At 37.0% G+C, this 22186-nt stretch overlaps 2 protein-coding genes and 1 non-coding gene across 6 annotated transcripts in view; 1 reads left to right on the top strand and 2 right to left on the bottom strand.

The window, feature by feature from the left end:
• The first annotated feature begins 490 nt into the window (after positions 1-490).
• On the top strand, positions 491-16305 carry aifm5 (apoptosis inducing factor mitochondria associated 5). Its single transcript, XM_023288801.3, has 19 exons — positions 491-813; positions 992-1082; positions 1970-2079; positions 3081-3190; positions 3288-3332; positions 3610-3691; positions 4898-5010; positions 5117-5203; positions 5426-5517; positions 8591-8721; positions 9504-9619; positions 9719-9790; positions 9905-9968; positions 11356-11432; positions 11794-11911; positions 12962-13060; positions 13174-13249; positions 13370-13474; positions 14446-16305. The coding sequence occupies exons 1-19, from the start codon at positions 795-797 to the stop codon at positions 14477-14479; spliced, it is 1641 nt and encodes a 546-aa protein (XP_023144569.1). The 5' UTR covers positions 491-794; the 3' UTR covers positions 14480-16305.
• Positions 16280-22186, bottom strand: part of liat1 (ligand of ATE1) — a 19880-nt gene continuing 13973 nt past the window's right edge. Inside the window, exons 2-4 of one of the 4 annotated variants that reach the window (XM_023288797.3) lie at positions 19884-19955; positions 19654-19793; positions 16280-17560 (exon numbers count right to left, since the gene is read on the bottom strand). In XM_023288797.3, the coding sequence (XP_023144565.2) occupies positions 17112-17560; positions 19654-19793; positions 19884-19909 (615 nt within the window). In that variant the 5' untranslated portion in view covers positions 19910-19955 and the 3' untranslated portion in view covers positions 16280-17111. Of the gene's footprint in view, positions 17561-19653; positions 20578-22186 lie in introns of those variants that run through there. The other 3 variants (XM_035956584.2, XM_035956583.2, XM_055017531.1) reach the window with 3 other exon arrangements.
• On the bottom strand, positions 21062-21133 carry trnaw-cca (transfer RNA tryptophan (anticodon CCA)). Its single transcript has one exon. It is a non-coding gene; the product is annotated as a tRNA-Trp (tRNA).

The raw sequence follows: 22186 nt of genomic DNA, 5'->3' as shown, positions 1-22186 counted from the left end.
CGTTCACCACTTCCTGTCTCAATAATAATAAACTTAAAATAATCCTTCTGCCAGTGCCATCAAAAACCGAAAATGTATAAAATTTACAAAGGTCTATTTTAAGACAGAAATATTGGATTGATTTTCATTCGAGTGTAAAATGTGTTCCTAATAAAGTTTTTGGTGAAGCTTGATGCAGTGGAGGGGGAAAAAAGTGGCGTTAACAAAAAATACTCAACTGAGCCTCAGATTTGTGCCTTGACTTTTAAGTGTTGTGCTTTTTATACAATTACTGGATTATAGGAATACTATTTCCTAAACTGTTCTAGCTTTCAATCCTTGAGCTTTTCAGTGCTGAACCTTGAATCATGTATGAATGATAGCAGTTACCTCTGGTTTTGTAAGTGCTGCTTTGTCATCTGTCCATTCAGCGTTCGGCCTCGTCAGCTTTTCTCTATGCTGCTGTTGTGAAAAACAAAAGACCACCGTCTCCTTTCTCTGAAACAATAACGGGGCTGAACGTGAGCAGCAGCAGCACCCAAGCTGTTCATTCACTGGAGTCACAAAAGTTACTTTTTGGGTGTTTTTGCTTGTCTTATCGGGCCTAAACTGCGCACTTTTCACAGCCTCGAGGGATGCGGGTTGGGGATGGACCGGTTGCCATGGAAACGGACTCTCATCATTCAGCAGCTGAGCGGAAAACAAAGTGACCTCAGGCTGCGGCTTAAACTGCTTCCAGCTGAGCGTCTGACTGACTTTTAATGTTGCTGGAGGGGTTCTGTGTATCTGTGTGGTGTTACAGTTGAATCAGAGACATGCCGAGGACCAAACCCTGTGAGTAGCTGTTTGTTTTTATTTATCCAACAGTCTGATAGTTGTCAGGGGTTATTTTATCAGTCAAAGCCCTCCGTGTTTTTTCTAAGTGTATTGTATTGAAAGTAGTGATCTGTTTCTGAGGAGTTTCACTTCAGTGAGGTGGTTTGTGTAACCGTTTTGGACGTTGTTTGTTCAGCCCACGGTGAGTTTCCAGACTCTGATCCAGAGGACTCATCAGAGGAGCTGACAGAGGAGGTGTGTGTGGAGTCAGACCTGCAGGATGGACAGTAAGGACGGGAGGGAGGCATGTTCACAACCTTTAAACATAAATCTGCACAAATATTCATACTGCAAAACAAAAAAAATATGATTTTTTTTATTTTTAATAATTTTCCTTTTATAAATTACATATTTTTATATTTTTGAAATATACTACAAAAATAGTTACAAAAATGTACCAGTCTAATGTAAAATAAAATAATGTAACTGCAACTAATCATAAAATTTTCATTTTAAAGGAACTTTTTTTAACATAAAAAGGCAGTTAAAATACATTTACAACTTTAAAATAATTTCACAAATATTTCCTGTTGATAAATTAAACTTTTAAATTCATCTGCATTACAGTTCAGTTTAATGCTGTCAATAATATCCTTCATTAAACATTTAAAAGTCAAAAACGTAAACACAATCTCATGTGACATCAAGCTTATAAAATGTATTTTATCTTTGGAAATTGCTTTATTTTTTAATGTGATTCTTTATAGGGGTGCAAGGTTCATCAAAGTTGTTTCAGTCCATCCTGAGGAGGACATGAACATCAGTACAGCGTTTCATGGGAACTGATGAAAACGTTTCACTTAACCAAATCATGAATCTGAACCTTGTGGTGGCTAAAGGAACACTCAAGATATCATACAAATCTGCAGGATTTCTTCTATGAGGAATGTTTACGTGAAATTTCACCATGATCCACCCAGTAGTAATAAGGATACTCCAGTGTGGACTAAAGTGTTGGAGTCCTTGGAGCTTAGTGGCTTAAATTTACATGTAAAAGTCACTTTCACTACTGAGATTCCATATAAAAGACTGAAATACAAGCTTAGAAAACAGTATAAAATTCTACATAATTAAAAATCTCTTTCTGCACGTATGCTTGTGTGTTTTATCTCAGGATGATGGAGGTTGAAGTGGGACGTCACACCGTGCTGTTGGCGCGCACCGACGGAAAATACAGTGCCATCGGTAACCAGTGTACACATTATGGAGCTCCACTGAGCAAAGGTATGACGGCAGAACAAGATGAACACAACCTGGCGTCATTTACTCACTTTTTGAAACAGACAGACAAAATGTTTTATTATTTCAGAAGAGAGATGGTTGCTGTCTATACACATGAAACACAAAAATTAAATAATGCAGTCAAAGACTAGGATTTTGTAGAAAAAAGTAAACAGAGTGTAAAATAAAGAATAAATATAAGTAATATAACAGAAAATAGGGACTTAACATAGGCTAAAATAGCTGGCCTACGTGCTCAGTGGTGTACAGTACAGTGGTGGTTACATAATATAATACACTAGTTTGTGCAACATCCTTCTCTCAACAACCAACTGCAGCTTCTTAACAAAGCTTTTTTATCAGATCTTTTTCTGTAGTTTATCCCTGTAAGACCCAAACATAGAAAAAAACTGAGCAAAAAATAAATAAAATAAACAAAAATAAACTATACACATAAACCCAAATATAGAAAATGGTAAAAAATAAAACAAAAAACATAAATAGTAATAATATTAACAATAACAACAACAACAACAACAACAACAATAATAATAATAATAATAATAATAATAATAATAATAATAATAATATAAACCCAAATATAGAAGAAAGTATATATAGGAGAAAATTTGTAAAAAAACAGAATATATATATATATATATATATATATATATATATATGCACACCCAGTCAAGCTGATTTTTTTTTTTTTTTGATTGGAAATGACACAGGTGTTTCCCAAAAGTTAATACGATGATGTACAAGAGGCATCATTGTGGAAAAAAATAATTTCTCAGCTTTTATTTACATTTAAAAGTAACTCAAAATTTGCTAGGGTTATGAATAATTTTGGGCTTGACTGTATATATGTAATAGAAAACAATATTTAAAAAAATAAATTATTGATGTTGCATTTCTGCAACAGTGGATTTTGCAGGGTAATTAGTTGGTCTTTGTATTTGCCTGTTAGTATGTAGATGATGAGTGTGTCTCTGTGTGTTCAGGGGTTATTACTGGCCACAGAGTGCGCTGTCCGTGGCACGGCTCCTGCTTTAACGTCCAAACTGGAGATCTGGAGGAGTTTCCCGGCATAGACTGTTTACCTTGTCACAAGGTACGAACCTGTGACAAGACATATGTTTAGAGACAGACACATAGTTAGCGCACGATGACTGTTATTTTAATTACATTTTTTTTTTCCATTTTTGCAGGTCAATATACGAAACAGCAAAGTGTATGTGTCTGTAAATAAAAAGGTAAGAAAGTCATCTTTTCTTTTTCAGCTTCATGTTATGGCTTGTCACTGCATCACTCCAGACAGTGATGCAATGTTTTGTATTCAAGACAGCAAAGTGCATGTGTCTGTAAAATTTTCACTCTTGTAATGTAATCTGTTATAAGTACATCTACAAATACTGTAGGTGGGATTTGTTGCAGGTGACTAAAACATATTATTTATTGCATCTCATTTGTAAATATTGCCATTTTTCCTTTTGGTGCGTTTATATAATAACATGTTTGTACATAATTCAGTCTCTCAGGCAGCAAAAGAGAATAAAGAGTATGGGAAAGGCAGAACCAGGAGTGACTCACACTGTTCTGCTGCTGGGAGGAGGTGAGTGTGGACCAACATCTGTGTCCTTCATTCATCATTTAAAGCTGAAACGAAGTGACTGTAGCTTCACAAAAGCAATGATGCACCAGTGACGATGCCCAGAACAGACAAATCAGTGACTTCATACAATTAAACACTCAGTTAGCAAGTAACATATTCAATCATGTCCCCCTAGAAAAAGTAAATTAACAGACATATTGATTTGTCCATTATTCGTGAAATGACTATAATGATATTGTTGAAGCCACATTTGAAGCAAAAGTACTGAATATTCTCCCGCTCCAGCTGTGAAGATTTGTTGCTCTCTTATATTTAATATCACTGTTTTTGGTGTTTGTGTTGCCGAGAGCATTTTGGGGGGTTAGGCCAACAACTGGTCACCATGACAGAGAACTTCTGTAGCGGTTAACGAACTCTGGCTAGGACTCAGGGTCAGCTCAAGTTGACCTGAAATTATGTAAAAAAAAAATGTTTTCAAGGTTTGTAGATGTTGTTAAAACTATTTTAAGCAGTACAATTAGAAAATTCAAATAAAAGTGTGTGGGCAAATTACACAGTTCAAATCAAAATTTCACATTTAAACCAAGATAAACAAATCTGAAAAGCAATCTAGTGGTCTTAAGAAGATAAATCTGTTGAAAAAGATGCTTAGTTGAGTCACCTGTTAGTATGTTTTCACAACTGATTATTACAAATTCATTTTAACTTTATTTTTGTGCATTTACAACTCAAGATATCAATTGAAGTTTGTTGCTTTTAGAAGTCGATTTATTTACAATTAGGTTTATTTAACTTGAGATGTGTTTTTGTTATCACGAGAAAGCTTTTTGTTTAAAGCATAAAGTTGATGTTACTATTTTGTCAGCTTCACCTCTTCGCTCCAAATGTTTAAGTTCAGCTGAGATTTGTGCAATCATTGGATATTTCTAAGCTTGCTTAACTCAAGATTTTAAGTCAGTCGGGTAATAAATGATTTTAAACTGAACACTAACTATAGCATCATCAACATAAATGCAATGATGGTGTCTGGTGATTTCAGTCTAGTAGATATTGTGTGTTATCTTGCTCTGTACTGATGAAGTGTGGTGCTTCACTGGGTTTGCACAGATGAGAATAACTATCCAGTGAATCTCTGTACATGCTATGGGCAGGTACTGAATGTGTTTTTTCAGTGTGTGATAATGTGTCAACTCTCTGTAAGTGCAGGAGCTGCGTCACTGATCTGCGCTGAGATTCTGCGGCAGGAAAACTTTGTTGGCAGAATCATCATGGTGACCAGAGACGACCTGTTACCTTACGACAAAACCCGTCTGAGCAAGGTGCTGCAGAGTAAACAGCGTGATCAGAAAACCAGCAGGTTTAGTGATGAATATGTGTGTGTTTTCTAATTCTTTTCCATTACACACCCCCGCTCCCATCTTCCAGGTAATGAATGTGGAGAGTGAAACCATCCTGCTGAGGAGGGCGGAGTTTTTCCATCAGTACGACATTGAGGTGTGGCTCAAGAAAGAAGTGAGTACACGTGGCAGCATTTTATGTGTGATACTGTATTTTTTTTGATGAAGAGTCTTGTCTGCACAGACTTTGAGAGGTGAATTTCCCTCTAGAAAACACAGTTATCTTGTCCTGGGTCTGACTTCCTAATTAAAGAGTGAAAACACTGAGACCTGAGTGTGGAGCGATTCATCCTGCTTTACTGTTAAAGGTCAAACTGAATTCTCGCTGTGTTTACAGGCACTTTCTGTGGACACAGACATGAAGACAGTCACATTTAATGATGGTTCAGTGCAAAGCTATGACCATCTCCTCATCTCTACAGGCTGCAGGTAAACACTAATACACACAGAAACATAATCTGTACATCGAAGCATTTCAGTTGAAACAAAGTCTATTTGGGGCTCCAGGCAAACACTCTGGTCATCCCTCGAGTGTGTAGATGTGTACATCAGCAACAAGAAAAGTACTTAGAGAGCGCAGTACTCCACCAAGGATGTTCATTCCCCCATATGGCACTGTCAGAAATGCAGCTTTTTTTTATTTAGAAATGCAGCATTTGCTTATTAGTTACTGATGATCAGAAATCCCGGCAACATAGAATATGTTCATTTAATATAGATGTACCCACAAACAAAATGACTTTGCGCTAAGCACACGCGTGTGTTATGCATGTGTACGTTATGTACAGAGACCGAATCGTGTGAATGAAATATGTAGCAGGCGGTGGGAATTGATGGGACTCGGAAACACCCCCACAATTTAGTCAATTCTTACTTGTATAATGTCAGATGGATACGTCCCAATAAGTCTGCAGCGGTGGATTTGTAGTAGGATCGCAATCATGTGATCATCAGCAGGCAGCTGACGTAGCGTTCACTTGTTGTCATGGTTACAGTGACGCCGTGCTGCTATCTCACAATGATACAGAAATCTTTAACAAATCTGTGGATCCAGACTTTAAGCCATATCACTGCCAAAATCTAATCACTTTCTCCTTGTGTCATTTCTGACCTTCCCTGAAAATTTCATCCAAATCCGTGGGTCTGTTTTTGAGTAATGTTGCACACAGACAGAATAACAGAAGAACAGACAAACTTACGCCAGTCGTCACATAGCTCAGTATAACTAAGTAATTAAGTAGAAATTAGGACCATGTAGAAAATACTTAGTCTTGAAAAATACATTTTGAGCAAATGCAGTATGCTATAAATTATGCTACAGTATGCTGTAAACTTCATGGTATACTCTCAATTTTGCCTTCAAAACCTGAACGTTTTTAATCAAGACACAAAATATTTCATCTCTTACAGTCCAAAAATCTGTGATGCTTTCTTGTGCGTGATAAAACTATATTTGGAGGCTCCTAAACAATGTCAAGGAGCTTATTTGACTAACTTTCATCTTTTAAAAAAAAAAAAAAACAAGGTATGAACAGTATCAAGGTGTCTCCCACTTTCAATGACGTGTGAACATCATTGATGATTTTTGAGGGTTTGTGTGCAGTTTCCCCACTTGAAAAAGGATGTTTCATCTACCCAGGCTTTGAGCTGGGCTCCACTCATGAGTCAGACAGTTGCTTTCTTTTCTTCCTCTTTTATTTTGCAATGATTGCAAGGTCATGGAATACAACGATGGCAACTTAGGTGATAGATTTAGTTGATAGGGTAAGTTGACAGGTTTAGGTGAAAAACCTTTAAACAAAACACAAAAGAACAATGTTCACAATATTGCATTCAGCAGATAGTAACAGCCATTCCCCATATACAATTTCACCTCCTTAGTAAATGCCACTCAATTTATGTTTGTTAACCTCAACATCAAATAACTGAAGCAACAAATCACGGCATAACCAATTTTCAACAAATCCCATGCCGCATATGAATTTACCTGCATTTTAAAGAGTTGATTTTAATCACATTTTAACAATTTTTACTCAACATTTCTATCAGACTTTTTAAACTATTTTTATACTTTTTAATTCATATTTTAAAAAGATTTAAAGTGTATAAAGTGACTTTTAAAGTGCATTCCGTTCCAGATCCAATAAATAAACAAATAGAATAAAGTGCATAGTACAAACCCACCATTACAAACAGAATGAATTAACTGGTTTTTAACCTTAGCTAGAAAATCTCTAATTAGCACCAATTAGCCTGCAATCTTATTTTCAATTGAGCAATTACAAACATACAGCAATTTTGACATACAGACATAAGACAGTTAACAACCAGCCGCTCGTGGCTGACGCCGATCTCCGTGGCTAATGCTAATGCTAACACGTTCTGCAGCGGCACACATCGGCAGGTTAAACAGTCTCCTAGATCTTTCACGGTTCTGCTCTTACCGGCTGCTACCCGGATTTTTGTAGATGAAGCAGTCCTGCACAGTTTGCCGCAGAGCCTCACGCTCACAACCACTTTGTTTGAGGAGGTCATTCATTCTCCGTTCCTCCTCAGTGCTGCGTGTGTCCCTTTTTATGCTGCAGGTAGCAAACCTGCAGCCGCAGATTGGTTCCGCCCCAGCTGAGTGTAGCACCTGTGTGAATGCTTCTTCTTTCTATCAGACTCCAGCTTCTTCTTTCTATGAGGTTTCAGCTTCTCCCAGTTTGACTTGAGAAACAGAAAAACAAACTTACATTTGAAATTTGTTTCAGTGGCTGGGGGGCTCTAAGGAGATTCTTCTAATTCAAGAAGCTCTGTTTTAATTCCTAATCCTGCTCCATGATGCACACCCAACAGTGTATGTTTCTATTGTCAGGGAATGAAAATGTGGACAACACATGGTGCTGATCTTCTGACAGCGAGAGGAAGAGCTCTTATTTTGAGATTTTGTGTGGCAGAATTGCATAGAAGTGTCAAAAAAGGAAAAAAAATGTCAAAAAAAGAAAACAGCTTGTGCAACATACAGATACAGAAACACAAGTTGGCTTTTAGCAGCTGCACGATCGACCCCAAAATTTCTTGATGCTAAGATGTCTGTAAAATTCATCTGATGGACCTTATGGAGCTTAAGAGGAGTTTTCTTACGTGCCAAAACTGAAGATGTTCTTAGAAATAATTATAGATTAAGTTAGCACTGTCACTTCACAGCTCAAAGTTCCCAGGGTCTCTCTGTGTGGAGTTTGCAGCCAATGTTTAGAAACTCCTAATGCCATAAGGACACAGAAATTTAATTGCATTTGTATAAAATGCTGTAAGAAAGCTCTTAACTTGTAAGATTTGTTCTTATTGGGAAACTGGATCCAGACAAATTCTCTTGAGTGCAACAATTTTGGTTACAATTCAATCAACTATGACCAACAGCAGATGTGATAGCTGTAACTTTACCTGAAGAAAAGTGGTCATTGCTTCCTCACCGCTATACTGCACTGCATTACTTATTAACAGAGTCATTGTCCTCTAGAGCAAAGGGTCTGGATGTGCCGGGCATCAAGTTGGACAACGTCAAGATGTTGGAAACACCAGAGGACGCCCGACAAATCCACGCCGCCTGCCAGGGCAGCAACATTGTCCTTGTGGGAACCTCCTTTGTTGGTACTGTGCAAAACTTGCACATATTTTTACATTTGTTTTGACTAAATAATACAATACAATGCAATACAATACAATACAATAACTTTATTAATCCCCAAAGGGACATTTAATAATGTGTGCAGTAAATATGTGCAGGAGAAAATAGATGCAACAGAATCAAACCTGCTGCAATAATATTTGACTGTGAAGTGTAGATAAAACATAAAATTAAGTTATTGTTATTATTAGTGATCAGTTTTATGGAGGCCAAAAACCTACAAAATAGAGTAAAAAGTTGTCAGATGACCTCAGAAACATAAAAATAAAATGTTTTATAGTATTAAATCAAATTGAAATGTTATTTAAAATATATAAACCAAAGAAACATAAGATTTTATGCTTTTTCTTTAACTCTCAGCGACCTTAAAAAAAGAAATCAAAACCAAATTTAATTTGCTTCTTTACTAATACATCACTTGCTCATTTTCAACCATGTTAGTTTTGGTCTGTTAATTATATTTTCCCAACATGCCCTGATGTTTATATGATCATCTCCATGTAAATCCAAGGAAATTACTGGATAAAAAGTATACAAACTGTCCTCTGTATTCCTGAAGGTAGGGCCATTGATTTTGCACACCATATAGTGAACAATATAACTTACTGGTGTATATAGTTGTAGTTTGATTTGCCAACCTTTTACTACATTTAGTCAGTTTTGGGGTTCCATACAGCTTTAGCTATCAGAGGTTGGTACTGTCAATACTCCTGATTTTCTCTACAGCACTAACATTTTTTTTCAGGTATGGAGGTTGCATCTTACATGATAGGTAAAGCCTCCAGTATCACAGTAATCGGCAGCAGTGAGCTTCCGTATCAAAACACACTGGGCCGTGAAATCGGAAGAGTCACCATGACAGTAAGTGAGACACAGACACAGAAAGTCCTGTATTGTATCATCATATTATTTCTCTTTTCAGCTCTGTTTCTTGCTGTTGTAACTCTGTTATTCCTGCAGATGCTGTCAGAGAAGGATGTGAAGTTCTACATGAATGACAGTGTGATAGAGGTCAAAGGTGTGAATGGAAAGGTATCATGAACATCAGCGCAACACTGAGAGTGAAATTTAGTTTGCAGGAGGAAAATATAAATGTTCGCTGTTATTTCCTGCCCTTCGTCTCATCATCCTTTCCTCTTCCTCAAGGTGAAGGAGGTTGTGCTAAAAAGTGGAACAGTTATCCCAGCTGATGTTTTGATTGTTGGTGTTGGTAAGTGCAATGCAGATTTTTATCCATTTTTCCTCTCATTTCCCTCATTAGTTGTTTTACTGTAATGTGCCATAATGTTATATAAAACAGTAAATATCATTTAATACATTTTGGAGAACCTCTAACAGCTTTTAAAGTTTTTTTAAGTGTTAATTAAGTAGCCTTATTTGACCATTATTCATAACTAAGTATAGATATTTTTCCACTCTTACTGCTAAATATTTTTCCTCAAAGTAATTAAAAGTCTTAGTATGTTGATTTTTGATTCCCTGAGGTATTTCACATTATTTTGATGTGTCTCAAGGTTTCATAGTTCAACATTTAACAAATAAAACCTATTCATTTTCAGGCAGAGAGATGAGAAGTGAAGAGGTATTATTATTGTCATACCTGTTCATCAAATATGCAGCTACGGTCAGCTGATGGTTAGCTTAGCTTAGCACAGCAACTGGAAACAGAGGGCAACAGTTAGCCTGGATGTGTCCAAAGGTAACAAAATCCACCTACCAGTACTTCTAAATGCTTATGAATTAACAAACTACATCATATTTGGTTAATATGTGCAGAAATGACAGTGCAAAACAGTAATTTGCCCTTATATGGGGGTGATATAGTGAACTATTTAAAGTGTAGGAATGGCTACTTCCTGGAGTCTTTGCTAGCTGCTTACAAATAAGAAAAAATCTAAAACACCATGCCTGGTAAAACCATCGAAATACTCGAGTTCATGTACACATTAAAAGAAGGTATTGAAATTTGTGACTTTTACAGGTACTGGCAGGCAGATTTTGTTATCTTTGGACTTAGTCAGGCTAACAGCTTCACCCTGTTTCCACTCTTTGTGCCAAGCTAAGCTAAGCTAAGCTAAGCTAATCAGCTGCTGGCTGTAGCTTCATATTTAGTGAAACAATGTTTCAGTGCTGTCAGTGTTCTCTCCTGACTTTCCACCAGATAGAGAATAAATGTACTTCCCTAAATGTTTAGTGGTGGAATGTAACTAAGTATTCTACATGTATTTAAATACTGTACGTAAGTGCAAATTGAGATACTTTTACTAAAGAATTGTTTTGTTCTCTGAGGGAAAATGTTGTACTTTTACCTTCACTAAACATTTCTGACAGCTTTGGTTTCTTTACAAGTTGCATACAAAATGCATAAAGATTATATGAAATATCATGCTTTGTTATAAATTAAATTACTCAAGTGTTTGTACACGTACAGTTGAAACAATTAGTCTAATGATCAATTTGTCACCTGGCAAAAAAATCAGCAACCAGTTGAATAACTGTTAAGTAGCAGCTTTTCTGACTAATTTTAGAATTTTTTACAAGACAAAATCAAAAAACCTTCTTAAATGCATCTCTGTCTCCTTCCTCTCCTCCACCAGGCAGCATCCCAAACTCAGAGTTCCTACAAGGCACCAAAATACAGATGAATGCAAAAAACTTTGTTATTGTTGACAAGGTCAGCTAATAATGTTTTCATGTTGTGCTTTCATTTTGAACTCGTAACCATGAGTCTTGTACTTTCTTTAAACTTGTGTTTAGTTGTTTTTGTGGAGCCCACAGGCTTCACTGCTGGGCTGAATGTGACTAAATGTAAACTTTCAGTGAGATCGGGGCTGTAGAGGCCATTCTATTGCAGGACTCCTCCTTGTTGTCACTGAGTGTAATTCTTGGATAAGAACAAAGTGTTTTTTGGTGCTGATAAATAGACACAGATACTGCTGGACCACACACATAACATTAGGATTGATACACTCATATTAATCAGTGTATTCTGCACCTTTAATCATCAGTTTTCTGCCTGTTTTTTCCTCCTGCAGTGCATGCGGACCAACGTCCCCGATGTGTTCAGTGGAGGAGATGTGGTCACCTTCCCACTGGCGATGGCCAATAACCGGCTGGTGACCATCGGACACTGGCAGATGGCACAAGCACATGGTAACGCAGAAATGTCATAAATGTTTGGTCCGGCTTCACAAAGAAAACTTTGTATCTGAGAGGGTTTGTAGGACTAATTTCCCACTACTTTGGGGTGAATTTAAACTTCCTTCAAATTATAAAACACTGAATAATGACGCTGCTGTATACTTCCATCACATTACAAACCATGTTTCCTGCTTTCTTGTCATTTGATGTCACTATTTAGCACTAGTTGCTGCCATGGAAACACATGCATGTGACATTTCTGTTTATTGAAATATGAAAAACTATTTGTCACCAATATACCAATAGTATTTAGTTCTTCAGTTGACATGATTTAGACACGAAGATGAGAGACGAGACTGTGGTAGCGGAGAAAACTGGGAGGTAGTTCAGGGTTCCTGTGGGCTCAGACTGAGTGAATACGCTCAACAGTCTATGTTGCCTTTATAGACTGAAATCTATACATTTTCCTGAGTAAATGAATGATTAACAAAATTGGCAAAAAGAATTGTTATTTTTAGTCTCAGTTCTTACCATTTTGCCACTGATGATTTTCCTCTGTGCAGAAAACACTGTAATTAGTTGCATTTTCTTGTCATTAGTTAAAATTGTATTACTAATCTTTGCTATGCACATTTTATTTTACCCAAAATCTGGACTTGAAAGGCATTTTATCTTTAAAAATCATCAACGTTACACCATTTATCAGAGTGAAAAAACTTTTACACCAGTCAAATTTCAGTGTGTGACGTGTTTTGTTTGGCCAAATCTAAGCTTACATTCTCCATATTTCATTAACATTACTTAATTCTAAGTACCACATTTGAAAAAAATCACAAAAAAGAAAACATTTTAATCTACCAGGTCCTGTAAAAAAAAAAAAAAAAAAAAAAAAAAAAGCACAAGTGATGTTATGAGATACACTCTTCTAGTAAAGACTATGCTAAACTCTCATTATCCCTTATTCTTCTTAATATATCACAACTGAAATATCTGCGTCTAAACTACAGTTATCGTCTCTGGCTTCATTTGCAGTTAAACAGATTTTTTTTTGTTGGTTTTCAGGGAGAATCGTAGCTCTGAACATACTGAACAAACCAAGTGAACTCAACTCAGTTCCTTACTACTGGACCGTCCTACTGGGGAAAACCATCCGATATACAGGTGAGCAAACACATAGCCTGTGCTCAGTAATGGTACATATGCTAAACACCCCAGTGATAGACCTCTGATGCTCCCACTTCATTAAATGTAACTTTTATTTTGGTCGTGTGCAGGCTATGGGGAGGGATACACTGATATTGTAATCAAAGGAAGATTTGAGGAGAGGAAGTTCCTGGCTTTGTACATCAAGTAAGTTGAGAAGAACATCTGCTGTCAGAAACAACAAACACCTGTAAACTGAAAAACACCTATACATGAGTAATATCTATATATATGTGTCTGTGTCTGTAATTGTATTTTTACTTGCAGGAATGATGAGGTGATAGCAGCAGCTGGTCTAAACTACGATCCAGTCGTGTCTGCAGTAGCTGAGAGGCTCGCAGCAGGAAAAGTCATCACAAAGAAAGAGGCTCAGTACGTAGAATGGTTCTGTTTGTTCCTACTTTGTTTCCATCTTTAGATTATTTAGAGCGTAATTATTATTATTTTTATGATTAGTTAAATGTGAAAACAATGAATCCATTGTCACCATAATCTGCAGCTCCCCTCAGCTTTGCAGGACTTTAAAGTGAGTTTCAGCTCATTGATTTTGCTATTTTGAGTCCCTCTTACCATCTAAAAGTGTCACTTTTGCTCACAGCAGGCAGCAGTTTACAGTGAAGAAGCCCTAATAACCCACTTCACAGCACCTGCCCAGCACCAAACAGCAGACAGAGTTAACTAGTGAACATAGTGCAGCATTTAGCAGCTAAACAACCAGATATTTCCCCCAGGAGTTGGTCAAGACCAAAAACTGAGCAAAAACAGAGTTAGTTAGTGTTGGTGAAATTTTAGTTCACCATCAAATGTCACAGCATAAATGATTTTTTCTGTCACTTTTATGCCTCTATTAGTTTTAGATTAGTGGATTAGTGCCTTTGACTGACACTTTTTTGTGGCAAATCCGACACAATGCCTCCTGCAGGTTTTTAAGGTCTCCTTTTTTATTTGCCTTAAACTAAAGTGTGCCTTCAGAGGTGCTGTGTGGTATTCAGATTTACAACTAAACTTTGTTAATCTCAGGAGATGCTCATCAAATTGTAGCCAGTCAAATATTAGAAATTAAAACCTCAAGATGCCATTAACTAGAGCAGAAGAAGAACGTGAAACAGTAAAAATCTCTGGAAATAGTGACTGAAATATGACATTTCTGTTAGTTTCATACACAGTCGTGCAAAATTATTGTGGACAGCTTAAATAATTCGATTCTCCAGATGTCCAGAAACAAAACTCCAATAAAGTCAAAATGTAATGCAATATTCAAGAGGAACAAGCTGGTAATCAAATGCATTACAGGGTGTAAATCCACATAAGCTCATGTCTTTTCTCTTTCCTCTCCATGTCAGATCAGATGACCAGAGCTGGCAGCAGTTGTCCTGATCTACACTTTCCTCCACTTAGACATCCTCTGTACAGAGTTCACGTGCAGCCAGAGAGTCCTTCCTCCATCTCTGCACCGAAGACAAGGTCACCTGAATTCAACCGTTTCAATCAGAGGAGGTTGTGTTTACAGCTCGGCGCAGAAGTATTGGATTTAAACTGTACGTCATGCAGTCGGTGTTCATGTGAGGGGGAGTCCATGTGTAAACAACAGATACCTCAAATGGATGCAGCTTTTGAGACTTCTTTTTTAATCTAATACGTGTCATTATTTCATTTTAACTTCATGGACTTGTGTCTCCAGGTAACAGTCCAGAGACATCACATTTAAGATGCCTCGCTGTGTTCTCTGCTGTTAATATTTCAAAGCTGCCTTTTACTTGGATGGGGCTGCTGGAAAAAAAAAAACAAAACACAAGTGACCTTAATAGCCGACTGCAGCCGTGTTCGTGGTCCGGCTGGTGAGTCGGAGGGGAGGATTAGGAGAATAGAGGGGGAGCGTTCAGCACTTTGAAACAGAGGTGCTGAAACAGGCAACAGTGACAAAACACAGGCAACAATAGGCCTTCGGCAAACAGCAAACAAAAGGCACCGTGACAAAACCTTCACAAAAGAAATGCTGCGTTTTTCTCTCTCCTCCCCCTCGGTCTCTCTGCTGGTGTATCGCTGTCTTTACTTCACACCTGGGCTTTCATTCTCCACATGTCACAGCATCCAGAGCTCTTCTAGGCCTGCAGCAGTTCTCATATCTGAGGTTTGAAGGTGCTGCTGGCTTTTTCTCTGTACTTTTTTTTTTTTTTTGCCACTTGTGACAACTATGACTTTGATAGCAAAAATTCAACACTATCTAAATTAAAATCAGCATTAAAAATTAAATAATTTCACACCCCTTTTTTTTATATGGATCCGAGTTACTGATAAAACAAAAATCTGCTGCCTTCTGTTATTTAATATTACAGTATGGATTGACAAAAAAACTGACATTTGAAAAATTTTGCAATTATATCATGTTAATAATTTGGTAATATCCTCAATAATTCAACAACAATATACAGCACGGTTATAATCCCCTCTCCAATTCCCTACACTGCTATTTTTCAGTTCATTTTATTTTCCAAAAAAGAGACAAAACACAAAATAAACAACTTTAAAGATGAATTTGACTGGTAGCATTATTTTTTTCTAATTTTCTACAGACATTGCAATAATGAGACTACAATAAACATGTAGTAAAAATGTAATATTATGACAGCTCCAGTATGGATATATGCTTATCTTGGTATAATACATTTTTTCCATATCAATTGTTATTTTGAGATGAAACTATTCATTTTTTGGAGAATTGAATATCAGGCAAATCAATGTTATTTAACACATTAAAGCTAAAAAAATTAATTGCATAAGATCACAGACAAGTAAGGACAGACTTGGCACAATGTTTATCACGCGTTTGAGTTAGACTTTCAAAGTTAATTGTAAAAAAATCTCCTTGTTTCTGTTTATTTTACTGGCAGAAGGCAACACTGACGGTCCTGCATCCTCACAGCTTAAAACGCATCTATCAAAAACAGCTTTAAGCCTTCGTTTCCATCCATACACATTCCTACAGAAAGTAATTTGGCTCATTATGAATTCTTGACGTACGAAAATTATACCTGTTCTCCTGAGGAACAAGTTGAAGATTCACTTCATGTAAGAAGAAGTTCAAATGCTGAATATCTTGTTAGCGTTGTTCTCATCGCAAGGAGAAACAACAGCGGTGAACTTGTCATTTAAACTCATTGTCATGTTTGTTCATGCATTAAAAAGGAAAATCTCAGGCTCAACACTTCTGTCTTTGCATTGACTGACTCAGCGGGACTTTTCTGCCATCTATCATCCACCGGTGGTAACATCACAGGAACAACAGCTAATCTGTCCAATAATATTAGTCACAAAATCTTTTTCCTCACTAAGGTTGATCTGAAAAACATTTTAGATTGTCTTTTGCATCATACTACATTTGAACATCGCAGCAGGCAGGTGGTAAGAGGTAAAGAAATTAAAACTTTCCCCCTTAAATGTGATATCTACATGTTACTGTGAATCGTTTATGTAGCTTTTAATTGCCTTATGAAAGCAAGAAAGAAAGAAATAATGAGTTTGAGTTTTCGCACGCTGGCTCACAGGTCAACCAAGTGAATAATAAGCTGAACAGACTGAGCTTTTAAACCCATTTCTATATTTTTACATTATGTTGAAAAAAGTAATGTGACTCCCATCCAGTTAACCCTCCTCAACCTCGCTGACAGATAAGAGTGGGCCTCAGAGGTGTTATCCTGATTGGGTTTCAGTCCTGGAAGATCAACTTTGGGTCTTTTCTGGAAGCGTTGCATAATTCAGCAGCACCAGATAAACTGTGCAGATCCTCTATTAAGTTTTTAACAGGCCTATTCAGCAGGAGGAGGTTCTGTCTTTGTGACAGCCGTGGCACTGAGGGGACGCAGTTTGTACTCGACAGCATTTCTGCTGGGAGCTTTAAAGGGTAATGAACTGGCAACATGCTCAGCTTCTGTTCCGTCCAAAGGATCTTCTCTTTGTATTTAACCGTGCCTGAATCTGTTTTAAACTGGGAACAAATATCAGTCTGAGCTCAGATGCAGCAGTGATGTAGCCTCCTGTTGTTCACATTCAGACTTTCCTCGTTGCTCTTTTTAGGAAAAGTCTGTCTCAAGGCATCCTGGGTTTCTTTCAGTAGAGCCTCTCTGTGAGCGATGTAACGCTGCCTCCTGTTGGTCCTGTACTGCTCCAGCCTCTTGGCCTCAGCCTGGGGGTCCTGCAGCGCTCCTTCCCACCTCAGGCTCTCCCTGGCCTGGACGCTGAGCTCCGTCACGTATCCCTGCACCGGAGCTCCGCTGCCACTTTCTGGTGAATCCTTGAGGTGTTTTTTGCTCCTCCGATCGCTGCTACCCAGACGTTCTCTGCTCTTCTTACTGGACGCTCTAAGTTTGGGAAGTTGGCCTTGAGGCTGAGCAGGACTCTGAGGGGGCAGCAGGGACACCGGCGAGGTCTCAGGAGGCAAAGAACCAGGCTGAGGTTTCTCTGTAGGGAGGCAGCATAAACATGTCAGCTCCTGCACACTACCAAACAAACTCATCTCAGTTCAGGGGCCACATTCAGCCCTGATCTCCAGTGGGCAGGACCAGTAAAATCACAGCATAATAACCTATAAATAACCACAGCTCCAAATGTTTCCTTTAGTACGTTCAGAAAATGTTCACATTTAAGGAATTATCTTTTTACAAAACATTATGAACAACCTGAAATTTCTTAAGAAAAATAAGTTCAATTTCAAAAACATTACGTCTCACTTTATCATTTACACACTACAGCTTACAGATCACAGAGTGTCTACAAAGGAACAAAACATTTAGTCACAGGCATCTGGAACTGAAAGATATTGTGTTTTACTTTATGATCAAAAGGACAAAAATCAAACAAAAAAAAGACAAAAAACAAAAACAGCACAAAACATGACAAAAACGAGACACAAAGCGACAAAAAAAAGACAAACAAGACAAGTGAGACCAAAAAAAGACGCAAAATGACAAAAATGAGACAAAAAAAGACACAAAATGACAAAAATGAGACATAAAACAATGAATAACGCAAAACACAAAATGACAAAAATAAGGTTAAAAACCCAAGCAAGACTAAAAGGAAACACAAAATGACAAAACTCAAACAAATACTAGTTTACAATCTGCAGTTGATGTCTTCTCAGTAATTTTTTACACTTTACAAAGTCGTCACACGGGCTGGATTGGACCCTCTGGCAGACCGGTTTTGGCCCACGGGCCGCATGTTTGACACCCTGGTGTAGATTACTAATGACTCCCTTTGGAGTTGGAGGTCTATTGGCTTGGTTTACAGTAATGAGCTGCAGTGAGGAGACACAGGGGGCCTATTTTCTAATGACCTACTCAGCGCTGCAGGGAATCTCCACCAGCACCACATGGTACTTCTACTACTGCTTACACTGTGTACATTCTGTGACATTTGTTTGAACTGGTACAGTGATGATACACGAGGCTCAGCTCAAACGGTTGTTTTTCCTCTTCTCGGTTCAGTCTGTGTGTCTTTACGCTGCAGCTTGGTTGAGCTTAAATTCATGCTAAGAGAGAGGTTTTTCATTAGATTCAGGTTGTATCAGAGTACTGCCTGTGTTTGTTGGCAGCGTGCACTCCATCAGGAACATGGGCTGCTTCCAAAGGATATGATTTTAATGAAAAAAAAAAGGTGGCACAGTAATTTAATTTCCTTTACTGCAACAAAGCCTGAAGAAGCAAATCTATTTTTCAACCTTTTCTGCATTTTTCCAGATTCCAAGATGTTTTGACTTGAGTCAACATGCAGACAGCAGAGTTTTGACACAATATATAGTAATACATTTTTTTAAAATGAATTTAAAACTTTTAAGGGACTTAAAAAGTACAAATCATTCTGTTTTTATTAACCAGATTATTTTAGGGCACCTGTTACCAATACTCTAATTAAATTAATCTTAATTACATGAATAGTTTTAAGATGAAAAAGCATAATTGATTGATTTAGAGAAACCTTTATTGTTGCAAATGTGGTTTAAGGGAGTTGTGTTAACATAATGATACTGGTAATTACTTTAATTTAATAGTGTTTGGAATTTAAACTGAACTACTTGTTTTAAAACAATATTCAAGTTGAAGTAAATTGATTTTAAATTATTTTAAAAATAGCTTGATTTATTATTTTTTTCTCCACCTTCAAATTAGGATTTCAAGTCCTTAAAAACATAAAAACGTGTAACCAGTTCTGAAGTAATTAGTAAAAAACATTACTTTTGAAAGAGTACTTTCTAATTCACTGTTGAAAACTGGTTCAACATCATTTTATGAGAAGTTGCCACAACTCAAAGAGTGATGCAAAAGGTTGTATAATTTTATTCTTTTTTTTGTTGTTGTTGGGTGTTTGTTTTTAGACTGCCTCTGAGCAAATAAGTGTCTTCCTTTTTTCAAAATAAAAGCATATTTTCTTGTGCAACTTGAGTAAATTCCACTGCTTTCATCCAAATTAAAAGCAGCGTTTTTATTTGTTATATATGTTATTTTACATCATAGTGTTGCTATTTTAATTCCGTTACTAAAAAGTGTATTTACCTGTATTTTCTGGCTCAGCAGTGGAAACAGAGGTTTTCTTTCTCTTCTTCTTTTTCTTCTGTTTCTGCTCACAGATCCTGGCTGGCTGAAGCAGTTTACAGTTTTTGTCCTCTGGCATAATGATGTGTTGGCACACAGTCCTGATAAACACGTTTGTGCAGGAGATGATTCCTCTCACTTGCTGCAAGACCATAAAAAACACAAAGACCTGGGAAAGTTGGTTTACTCACAACAAGTGTGGCTGTGCAGCGAACATCTGCTGCTGTTGTCCTTCAGCCCCGAGACGAACCGCTTCACTGGTCCTAGTTTAGAATAAAAAGGTTTGTAAATAACTCAGAAAGACTGAAAAGAAGTGTAAAAAGCTGGATTCTACGTTGCTACTTCTGGTGTTTCCTATTTGTTCCGGGGAAAAACGTTTCCACAATCACGCTACACGGCCGCGATGCTCAGGGACGCGTCTCCATGGCAACAGGACACACCTTCTCAGAGAACAACGGTTGGTCGTTTATTTATTTATTTATTTTTTTTAAGTTTGAATGTTTTTTTAAATAAAACTGTCGTATTCATATGAATCCCAAAGTTACACACACTTGTTATTCTTAATGTTATTCTTAAAGTTACTGCATTAGATATGTTTATCTAGCTTCATTTGTTTTGCTTTTCAATATAACTCACAACCTCACAACTGCAAGAAAATAATCTCATAAATAGGAGAAAGGGTAAGCTTGGTTGTCAGTCACGGCTGTTTGGGAGGTCAAAGCTATTCTGGGCCTGTTTGATTTGATTTATTTTAAACAACGTATTTTTGACCTCAAAAAATAAACTGTGTCATCTGTGTGAACAAACCTGTGCAAGAAAAATAGGTTACTAAATAATATCGTTGCCATGGACACAGTGAGATACACTATAGGCTTCAACATGAGCGTCGTTTTATGGCAGGTATTTGTTTACATTTCGTAAAATGAAGTAGGCCGAATTAGATATTAACAGTTTCTTTTTTGCGGTGACTCGTTAGATGTACTGACAGCTGTCAAATAATTAGTTTAATAATGGATAAATCCTAAAAACGTCACGACTCTCAGGCAAGTTCTGCGTCTATAATTTCCCGCCCCAATAATAACAATAATAATAATAATAATAATAATAATATTAATGATAATAATGATAATAATGATAATAATAATAATAATAATAATAATAATAATAATAATAATAATAATAATAATAATAATAATTTCAATCTAATCTGATATTGAAACGTAAAAAAAATTATACGTGTTAAGTTCGGACTTATAAGCATAATGCCGTTAAGAATGGATTTTGGAATCATAAACAGCAGTCTAATTACATTTACACTGACTAAATGTTACTGTCTGCCTATTACACCGTGAGGATAAAGTGAAATCACTGACCCCGACGTGATTTGAACACGCAACCTTCTGATCTGGAGTCAGACGCGCTACCGTTGCGCCACGAGGTCTGCAGACACTGAAAAATATCTGGACATAAAACAGAACTAGAGAGACACTCTTATACCGATAACTTCTGACAAAAAGAGCCTACCTAATTGATATTTATTTTAGTATCGACGTTGATATTCTCATTAGCTGCTTATAATCATATTGCATTTAAAATTTCACGATATAATATAGACAAATATCCATTACAGTTTTGTCATTCTGAGGTCTTAGGAGCGTTAATATGAATACTTCTGTGTGTGTGTGTGTGTGTGTGTGTGTGTTTGTTTGTGTGTGTGTACTTTCTTTAAATTTATGTATCTTTCACTGCACTTTTTGGCGTCTTCTGACTTTAATACAAGTTGGGACAGAGTTAGGGTTGTGGGACTGTGAAGTTCTTTGACACTATGTGACACTGGGCTATACTTTGTCAGTAACTGTGGCTAAGTAATAAACCCTCTGGCTGACATAAAACGTAATGATTACCCCAGAGAGAAAATTTTAGCCCCATGCTCCCTGTGATCACAGTGAAATAAAATCTCAAACAGCACATGTAATCATCAGATGAAACCAGAGACCTGTCAGTCTAAACTATTTTAGGCTCTTGGAGAAATTTGGGCAATGGTCCTTCAGTCGTTAGTAATACAACCTTCAGCTTAAGTCAGAGTGGATTGTGAGTGCAGTCATTTATTATAATGTATATACAGTGTATTCATGTCCATACATTATAATGAACACAGTTTATATCTGTATAACACTGATTTTTGTTTTCTGCTGGAATTAATTTCTGAGTGAAACTTTTGAGGGTTGCAAAGTTTTAAAGTCAGGCAACCAGTTGGTTATACGGCGGCTAATATATCAGCTAACATTAGAAAGATTCAGTTCACTGACTTATATGATTCTTGTCTAATTGCACTGATTTCAAAAGTTCCATAAGTTCATTTCAGGGGGCCCATATTTTAAAAATTCATTTTCTTTTTTGTTTTGTATTTCAGAAAAACTTGGAGATGTAAACTAAAAGCCGGAAGCGCTGTTGGCTGCAAGAGTTTACACAAGAATCTTTAGTGTTAGCACGT

Source organism: Amphiprion ocellaris, chromosome 14, assembly GCF_022539595.1.
Source record: "Amphiprion ocellaris isolate individual 3 ecotype Okinawa chromosome 14, ASM2253959v1, whole genome shotgun sequence".
NCBI lineage: Eukaryota > Metazoa > Chordata > Actinopteri > Pomacentridae > Amphiprion > Amphiprion ocellaris.
Note: the sequence above shows the minus strand (reverse complement) of the source record. Positions and strands in the feature narration are given on the sequence as shown.

Coding starts and splice junctions, on each gene's coding strand:
- aifm5 (XM_023288801.3), top strand. Junction 2,080..3,080: donor TGGAGCTCCACTGAGCAAAG/GTATGACGGCAG, acceptor CTGTGTGTTCAG/GGGTTATTACTGGCCACAGA. Junction 3,191..3,287: donor ACTGTTTACCTTGTCACAAG/GTACGAACCTGT, acceptor CCATTTTTGCAG/GTCAATATACGAAACAGCAA.